This window comes from Pristis pectinata, chromosome 35 (genome assembly GCF_009764475.1).
Source record: "Pristis pectinata isolate sPriPec2 chromosome 35, sPriPec2.1.pri, whole genome shotgun sequence".
NCBI classification, from domain to species: domain Eukaryota; kingdom Metazoa; phylum Chordata; class Chondrichthyes; order Rhinopristiformes; family Pristidae; genus Pristis; species Pristis pectinata.
In genome coordinates this window covers 8,418,271-8,427,871 of record NC_067439.1, presented here as the reverse complement: position 1 = coordinate 8,427,871, position 9,601 = coordinate 8,418,271, and the positions used below count along the sequence as shown (strand labels likewise).

Sequence of the window (9,601 nt, the reverse complement as noted above, 5' to 3'; positions counted from 1 at the left end):
TGTCTTTAGACAGTTTGCACATTGTGTTCATTTGGATTTTCCCCCCAGATGCTCCAGTTTCCGCTCATATTGCTAGGACCCGCTGATTGGCCATTGCAAGGTGTCGGACAATCAGGAGGGAGTTGATGGATGTGCAGGAGAGGATGGGATTGATGAAAATACTCTGCAAGCTATCAGAATTGATGGGCTGAATGGGCTCCTCCTCTGTCATCAGAAATAAATAATTCCTTCAGGAGTTTTCCAATTTCTATTTACAGCTGTCATCTGACCTCAACTTTCAAACATTTGCAACCAGTGCTAAAATGCCCATTTACCATCCTCTTCTCCAATGTCTGTTTTAGCCAATCAGCTGAAAGAGCAGACCAAGGTGCACCATGCTGCCTTCCCTTCCCGCTGTTGAGGTGGACCCTGCCAGTCTTGGCACAATGCAGGATTATTTTTATGACACAGGCCACATCATGAACTTAATCAGCACCCAAGGATGGACAACCAGGGTCAACGAAGACCAGCTTTTCCAATAATCTCCACATCCAAAAAAAACATCAGTTTGTGGTGCTACCAATCAGTCCAATCTTTCGTGTTACTAAGACCCTCCAAGGATAAATTCACCCGCTCATCTATCCCAATCAGTTTTCAACTGCAACAACTCTCAAAACAAAGCCCAATTGCCAGTTACGGAACAAATCCAGCCCCAGTAAAAAGGTTTTATTTTGTAGCTGTTTTGCTTTTAAATATATATAAAAAAATTGTTAAATCATGATTATCACAAGCTAACATAATTACAGATTATTACAACAGAGAGGGAGGAACAAGCAGGCTGTACAAATCACAGGAATTGAGAGACAACACATTGGTAAATCGGACCACCATGAAATCCTTACAGTGACACACAATGGAAACTTTCCCAGACCATTGGTTTACTTGCAAGGGGGCAGTTTTTAATTATTTTTCTCAAACAGTAGCATTTTGATACACGCAACAAGAGATGATCAAACTAAACAGCAACCACCACTGTCTGTCATGATAAATCACATTTTGATTAATTTCCCCAATCCCACTCCAATGACACCAAACTCCTGCTGCCTACCAGAACCATATTCATCTGGTAGCTCAGGCAGGCTCACATGGCAAAGGACTGACGGGTTATGCCTCTTCAGGAGGCAAGGCCGATTCGCGCACACTCTCGGTGCAAAACAGAGGATCAGGAAGAGTTCCCAAGCACCGCAGTCTTTTTGTGACTTAACCACAACACTCTCCAATCAAAACAACTGGGGCAAAGCTTGAAACAAGCAGGGCCACAGTTCACCTTCTCATCAGGGGTCTGGAGTCCATGCTATATTTTGTTGACCAGATACATCTGTCTTTGAAGCAGTGATTTTTTTTTAGAATACGATAAAACTCTGGAGGATTAGATACACATTTCATGCTTGACACTACTCTGCAGGGTTTAACTGTTTGTTCTTATTTTAAAAAAAAATTCCTCTCTGATACCAGGACACAAGACCATTCTCCCCAGACACTGGCAGAGTATTTGACTGGCTGGTGAAACAGAGACGTTAGACACCACTTGGTCGACCTCCCCTCAGCTTGTCGGGCAGCTGCTGATCCCTGCTGCAGGGGATGTTGGGGAGGCAGCTAAGCCTTTCTCCGCTCTCAGGCCACACACACAGTGCTATTCTGCAGGAACCATCAGCACGCCACGAGCCAGAGTCACAGACCAGCGTTCCGAGTTCCTGTGCAAATTCCCTCACTCCTTAATATGGGTGTTGATTTAAAAGAAAAAAAATCACTCACTGTCCAAGGGTCGTGATCAAACAATTCAGCACAAACTGGACAACATTTGAGATCTTGTAGGCCACTGCTGTGGTAGAAGCCCTGGCAATGAGGGCTAATTCAGGAACACAAGTCACACCCACCACCCCTTGCCAAACTTGTATTTACAGCTTTGACAGTCCCATCCATTTTCCTTTTAACAGCAACATAAATCTGATCCAGCAGACAAAGGCCGTGGCTAACTATAAATCTGACTGTCAGCAGGATGACTGAGCTGAACCCGGGGCCCTAATCTCAAGGAACCAATGCTCATACCTTCACCAGTGCCAAGGCGAGGGCAGGCAACACACAAACAGGCACGAGGGAACAGTAGGCAAAGTCAGGCCAACAGATCTGCTTGGGCACTCTTCCTCATACTACCAGAGGAAAATGGCACGACATATAAACACGCACACTCACATACACAAAATGCATGTCCAAAAGAGTTTGATGAATGTGGAGAGATACTTCAGACCAGCGTGAATGACTGGATGGTAGTCCTCGTGCCTTGACGTACATATCGCAGTCTCTTGGAGGATCCAGGTTTGGATACGTTATCAATCGAAAAAGATTATTCCGTTGTCAAATGGCAATGACACCCTTCCAGCACGTCTCGAGCCCTGGTGCCCAGTGCCGGGATGGCTGTGGAATTTGGCAGATACCCCCACCACAGTCAATTTGTTCTAGGACTCTGCCAGCCAGGTGAATCAATCCCATTGTCTCAAGTTTTGGTTGGAGAAGCATCTCAGCCCTTTGGGAAGAGTGCAGGCAGCTTCAGGTCGTACACACCGGACCAGTGGCACTCCAGATCAGGGGTCCCGCTCCTTCTTCACCTTGATGTCACCGGCAAGGATGGTGGCAATCTCGCCCTGCATGAACGCCCAGGGCACGCTGGAGCCGACCAGCGGGCACTTCTCGCCACTGGGGCAGTAGACCTCACCGCCCGCCCCCTGGGCCTTTATGCTCTCCCTCGAGCAGGGGAAGCAGAACTTGTGAGCGGGCACAGAGGGGCACTGGACGAAGTGGGTGTCCTCCAGCCGCTGGTGGCAGATGGTGCAGCATAGGGGGCCGTTGGAGGAGTCGGGGGCTCCCTGCGCCTCGCCGCCGTGCCCGGCCTCGGGGGCACCGGGCTCGCCATTGCGGGGGGTCAGCCGCCGTTGCCCGCTGTGCCCGGGTGCCGTGGTGGAGTGCACTGCCTGGCCGGCATCCTTGGGGTCGGCGGCGCTGCTGCTGACTAGGGCAGCAGGCGAATGCCCCACCTGTGCCCCTCCTTCGCCCCCGGCCGCCCAGGGCTGCCCCTCGCTCGCCACCTTGCCCGCCTCGGGCTCCCCATCCGGCGAGGCTTTGCGGCGGCGTGCCCCAGGCCTGGACAGACCCCCTGGCAGACCCATGCCTCCCGAGTGGGGCTCGGGCATCAAGTCGGCGGGCACGGCCTCCTTGAAGAGGCGGGCGCCCTCGGTCAGCAGCTGGGACAGGGGCCTCCAGTCACCCGAGCCCCCGGACCTCCTCTGGTACTCCAAGCAGTCCAGGCCCGGGCTGCCCGGCCTCTCCTTGCTGCTGTCGCTCAGCATCCGACGGCAGGCCTCGGTCGCCCCGCAGTGCACGGCCCCCGAGCCGCTGGGGTACTCGACCAGCAAGCGCAGCTCCAGCACCCGGTCCTGGGGCCTCTCAGCCGCGTCGAAGGCCAGGACGCGGGCGGTGAGCGAGGGGTCGGCCCGCAGGCGCAGGGCGAAGGGAGCGCACTCGGACAGGCCGAGCAGCGAGTCCCGCACGGCGGCCGGCCGGCCCGCCCACTCCTCGGCGCGGTGGCGGAGGGCGCGGCCCAGCTCGGCCAAGGCCTCGCCGCCCGGGGCCGAGGCGCCGCCGCCGCCGCCCGGCTTCTCCCGCAGCGCCCGCTCCAGCTCGGGCCTGCGGCCCAGCTCCAGGCCGATGGAGGGCGCGGGCCCGGGGCTCAGGCCGAGCAGGGCGGCGGCGGGGCCGAGCAGCGGGCGGCGGGCGGCCGGGAGCTCGGGCCCGGGGGGCGGGTAGTCGGGCAGCAGCAGGCGGTGGGGGTGCGGGGCGGGCGGGCGGGGCGCGGGGGAGCGGGGCGGCGGCGCGGGGGCCGGGCCCGGGGCGGCGGCCGGCAGCCCGTGGGCCCGCTTCAGGTGCCGCGCCTGCTCGATGACGCGCTCGATGCGGTCGGCGCCCTCGTAGTTGACGCAGCCGCGGCACACGGCCTGCGAGAAGTCCCAGATCATGGCCCACGGCATCCGCGGCAGGTCGCACAGGTAGCACGAGTGGCGGCGGCTGGCCGAGGCCGAGGCGGCGGCCGCGCCGGAGGGAGGCGGCGGGGCCGAGCCCATGGCCCCCGGGGCGGACGGCGAGCGCGGCGTCCGACACAATGGAGGAGGGGGAGAGGACTAGGCCGCGGGGCACTGCGCCTGCGCCAAATGCCCGGCCGCCTTCGGGCAGCACTGCGCCTGCGTGAATCGTTCCCCCTCCAGCAGCACTGCGCCTGCGCGAAGCGCGGAGCCCTCCTGCAGCACTGCGCCTGCGCGAATCCCTCCCTTCTCCTGCAGTGCTGCGCCTGTGCGAATCGCGCCGCCCTCCAGCAGTACTGCGCCTGCGCGAAGCGGAGTCCTCCCGCAGCACTGCGCCTGCGCGAAGCCCTGAGTCCTCCTGCAGCACTGCGCCTGCGCGCACCGCTCAGCCCTCCGGCGGTTCCGCGCCTGCGTGAATCGCTCTCAGCCGTCCTGCAGCACTGCGCCTGCGCTAATCGCTCAGCCCGTTTCAACGGCACTGCGCCTGCGCCAACTGCACCGCTCCAGATTTCTTCACCCCCCCGCACAGATTTTACGTCATCACATGCCCACGCCGGTGTGACGTCATCACGCCACCCGCTGCTTTCTGGGATTTGTAGTCCGCACGCCTCGCCGCCCGCAGCTGTTTGCCAGCGGTGTCCAGGCGCTTCCGCACCCCCCCCATTCGAGCCCCCAGACTGTACACAGCAGGATCCCACAGAGCAACGTCAAAGTCCAGCTTGTTGGATGCACTGGTGCCACGGGGACCCTGCAGCAGCACCGGTGCACAGTGTCGGAGAAGCAGCATTCACAAGGACAGCAGGAGTTAAAGAAGATCTTTTTATTAGTCACATGTACATCGAAACACACAGTGAAACGAAAGAGCTGGTCATTGACTTCAGGAAAGGGGCGGTGTACATGCACCTGTCCACATCGACGGTGCTGAGGTCGAGAGGGTTGAGAGCTTCAAGTTCCTGGGTGTGAGCATCACCAACAGCCTGTCCTGGTCAAATCACATAGATGCCACGGCCAAGAAAGCTCACCAGCGCCTCTACTTCCTCAGCAGGCTAAAGAAACTTGGTTTGTTCCCTTTGACACTCACCAACTTTTATCGATGCACCATAGAAAGCATCCTATCTGGATGCATCACGGCTTGGTACGGCAACTGCTCTGCCCAGGACCACAAGGAACTGCAGAGAGTTGTGGACACAGCCCAGCGCGTCACGGAAGCCAGCCTCTCCTTCTTGGACTCTGTCTTTACCTCTCGCTGCCTTTGTGAAGCAGCCGGCATAATCAAAGACCCCACCCACCCGGCTCATTCTCTCTTCTCTCCTCTTCCATCGGGTAGAAGATACAGGAGCCTGAGGGCACGTACCACCAGGCTTAAGGACAGCTTGTACCCCACTGTGATAAGACTATTGAACGGTTCCCTTATACAATGAGATGGACTATGACCTCACGATCTACCTTGTTGTTACCTTGCACCTTATTGCACTGCACTTTCTCTGTAGCTGTGACACTTTACTCTGTACTGTTATTGTTTTTACCTGTACTACCTCAATGCACTCTGTACTAACTCAATGTAACTGCACTGTGCAATGAATTGACCTGTACAATCGGTATGCAAGACAAGTTTTTCACTGTACCTCAGTACAAGTGACAATAATAAACCAATACCAATCTTTTGCGTAGAGTGTTCTGGAGGGCAGCCCACAAGTGCCGCCACGCTTCCAGCGCCAACATAATATGCCCACAACTTCCTAACCCGTACATCTTTGGAATGTGGGAGGAAACCGGAGCACCTGGAGGAAACCCACGCAGTCACGGGGAGAACGTACAAACTCCTTACAGACAGTGGCCAGAATTTTTGCAAGAAAGAACATAATTGGAACAAAAAAAAAGTCCCATTTTAGCACAAATGATCAAAGTGGTCATAGTGTTGCTAGACTGTAGTGATTAGGGTTGTGCCAGTTGTCTAAGATGCCGACTGTTGGTGGATATTGGCACTGGGAAAATCCCAAATGTTATTCAACCCATGTTGATGTTTCTGTTCGAATCCCTGTTGGATCCCTGTGATAGTCAAAGGATTACTCTCCTCCCAATGTACTTACATATTACAACAGCCCTCAGCCTTAACTGTTCAGGAGTCAGTGAATACTTGGTTGCTCTATGAGACAAGCCAGGAACTCTGATAATATTCTGTATGAAATAAAAACTAAACGCTAAAAATACTCATCCGGTCGAGCAGCGCCTGAGATGAAAGAAGAACCGAATTAAAGTTACAGCTGGTGCTGTTTGATGAAGGGAAGGAGCAAGAGGGCAGATGTTTCCTGTGGCTGGAGGGGAGAGTGCAGTGAGAAAGTGAGTGACTGGTGGGGACAGGAGACCGAACCACGGAGTTGCAAATGGAACTTTCCCTGCAAAATGTTGAAAAGCAAGGGAAGGGAAAGATGTGCCCGGTGGTAGAATCTCGTTGAAGGTAGAAATGACAGAGGATGATCCATTGAATGGTGGGGTGGAATTGGTAATGGGTTTATTATTGTCACGTGTACCAACATACAGTGAAAAACTTTTGTTTGCCTGTCATCCAGACAGATCATTCCATTCATAAGTACATTGAGCTAGTACAAAAGGTAAACAAAACAGAATGCAGAATATATTACTGCTTCAGAGAAGGTGCAGTGCAGGTAGACAAATAAAGTGTGCAAGGGCCACGAAGTAGATTGAGAGATCGAGTTTCTTTATCTTTTAAAGGTCTGTTCAAGAGTCTTATAACAGCAGTATAGAAGCTGTCCTTGAGCCTGGTGGTACATGTTCTCAAGTTTTTGTGTCTCCTGCCTGATGGAATGGGGGAGAAGAGAGAACGACTGGGGTGGGAGGGGTCTTTGATTACGTCGGCTGCTTTCCCGAGGCAGCGGGAAGTGTAAGCAGAGTCGGTGCAGGGGAGGCTGGTTTGTGTGATGGACTGGGCTGCGTTCACAACTCTCTGCAATTCCTTTTGGTCTTGGGCAGAGCAGTTGCCGTGCCAAGCTGTGATGCATCCAGATAGGATGCTTTCAGCGGAAGGAGAGAACAGGGGGAACAGCGAGGTGGGGGGGGGGGGGTCGTGAGAACAGGAAATGGAGAGTCAGGGAATGGATTCCTTACAGGAACAGGGTGGGAGGAGGTGCACCACAGATGGCTGTGGGAGTTTGTGGGCTCCAAATGGGTATTGGTCAAAGATGAGAGAAGTTGGGAAAGGCAAGGGGAGAATCAGGTGTTGTTGGGGGTGTTTGGGGAGTTCCCAGGGCAGTGAGAACGAACAGGAGGGGAGGACACCAGTGGGGGGACCCAGGGAGGGTGGGTGTTTGGGGTGCGGGGAGGGTTGGGTGCTCCACCTGCTGGTAAAAGGCCAGAAGTGCAGACAAGAGCATGACGGAGTTGTACAGTGGGGCCAGGCAGCATCCGTGGGGAGAGGAAGGGGTTGGAGAGATAGAGAGAGGGGAAAGAGGAATGGAGACAGAGGGGGGTACAAGGACGGTGAGATCACTTTGAACATCAACATTTCCAATCTCTCACTGTTCAACGAATGCTCAGTTTTTTCCTACTGAGATGGATCACATAATTGGGACACAAGGTGCTGGAATCTGAAGCAACATACAAAGCTCTGGAGGAACTCAGTGGGTCAGGCAGCATCTGTGTATCTATAGACACTGCCAGGACCCACTGAGTTCCTCCAGCATTTTGTGTGTTGACCTCACGTCACACCCCATCTGTCCCGTTCTTCCCCACTCACCAAGTTGTCCATCTCCTGCCGAAGTCTTTTACCTTCTCACCACATTCCAGCCTCGTTCTGTGGCATCAGCAACCTTCATTGCAAAGGGGGTTGGCATTTCGGAATAGGGGGGTTTTGTTGCAATTGTACGGGGTGTTGGTGAGGCCACACTTGGAGTACTGTGCACAGTTTTACCTAAAACCGACAGAGTAACACTGGAGACAGTCCAAGGGAGATTCACCAGGCTAATTCCTTGGATGAGAGGGTTGTCCGATCCAGAAAGGTGAAGTAGTTTTGGCTTGTATTCCTTGGGGTTCAGAAGAATTATGGGGGAGCATCCAAACATATAAGATCCGAAGGGGACTTGACAGGGTAGATATTGAGGTGTTTTCCCTGGTGATATAACAAGGAGATATAACTACAAGGTAAGGGGCTGGTCATTTAAAGCTGAGGTGTGTAGAAATTTCTTCTTCTCACAGAGGGTGGTCAATCTCTGGAATTCTCTGTCCTTGTGGTTGAAGCTGGATCATTAGAAGTATTTAAAGTGGCGGTGGATAAATATTTGATCGATCGAAGAATAGAGAGATACGGAGAAACAGCACAGAAGAGGAACTGGGGCCAGCAAAGATCAGCCATGATCAAATTGAATGGTGGGGCAGACCAGAAGGGCCCACTCCTGCTATTCACTTGTGTTTGGTTGTGTTATTTCATTGGCATAATGTGCAATTCATCGTGATTGTGCATGATGTTGAATTGCAGTTCAAAGGTTGACCAGCAGGTGGTAATGTTGCTCCACAAATATCTCCATTGTGGCATTGCTTCTGCTGCTTTGTGCCCAGGACTAATTCCCATGGAGCCATGGTCCACCAAACAATAATTCAAATCACACCCAGGCATTTTGAGTTCAATTTCAATAAGATTTAGAAACACAAGGGTGATTCGTCAAGTCTATTTATAAATGGATGGGCAACATCTTTAGAGCAAAATTTTAATTCACATTTTAAAAGAGTCCCATGCAGCAGGTAATGCTGCTGCCAGGGCGCTGGGTTCGATCCTGAGCTCTGGCGCTGTCTGTGCGGAGATTGCACGTTCTCCCTGGGTTTTCCCCGGGTGCTCCGGTTTCCCCCCACATCCCACTAATGTGCTAGTGGGATAATTGACCGCTGTAAATCACCGCAGGGTACTGGTGAGTGGCCGAAGGGTTAATAAAGAGGAGTTGACGAGCATGTATGAGGGAGTAAGGGACTGATGGGATTACTCTGCTCTGAGCTAGCATTGGACCCAATGGGCTGAATGGCCTCCTTCTATATCACAATAGGTAAGTCTCAATCTCTAGTGTTAATTTGTTCAAAGTGGAGTTTAGTGCCACGTGCACAAGTCCATGTGTGCACAGGTGCAATGAAAACCTTTCTTGCAGCAGCATCACAGGCTCATAGCATCAGATAAGCAGCATTCACAAGAAAAACATAAATTAAACATAAATTATACACAATTTTTGCAAGAAAGAACATAATTAAAACAAAAAATAACAAAGTCCATTTTAGTGCAAAGTGATCAAAGTGGTCGTAGTGTTGCTATACTGAGGTGGTGATTAGGGTTGTGCTGGTTGGTTCAAGAACCAAATGGTTGAAGGGAAGTAGCTGTTCCTGAACCTGGTGGTGTGGGACTTCAGGCTTCTGTACCTCCTGCCAGATGGTAGCTGTGAGAAGACGGCATGGCCTGGATGGTGGGGATCTTTGATGATGGATGTTGCCTT

At 53.1% G+C, this 9,601-nt stretch overlaps 1 protein-coding gene across 1 annotated transcript; it reads right to left on the bottom strand.

The window, feature by feature from the left end:
• Positions 1-690: 690 nt before the first annotated feature.
• On the bottom strand, positions 691-4,253 carry LOC127586443 (interferon regulatory factor 2-binding protein 1-like). Its single transcript, XM_052044396.1, has one exon. The coding sequence runs from the start codon at positions 4,152-4,154 to the stop codon at positions 2,622-2,624; it is 1,533 nt and encodes a 510-aa protein (XP_051900356.1). The 5' UTR covers positions 4,155-4,253; the 3' UTR covers positions 691-2,621.
• Between the last annotated feature and the right edge of the window lie 5,348 nt (positions 4,254-9,601).

What these genes read in the sequence shown, in the direction of transcription:
- LOC127586443 (XM_052044396.1), bottom strand. Translation starts at nt 4,154, where the DNA reads ATGGGCTCGGCCCCGCCGCCTCCCTCCGGCGCGGCCGCCGCCTCGGCC.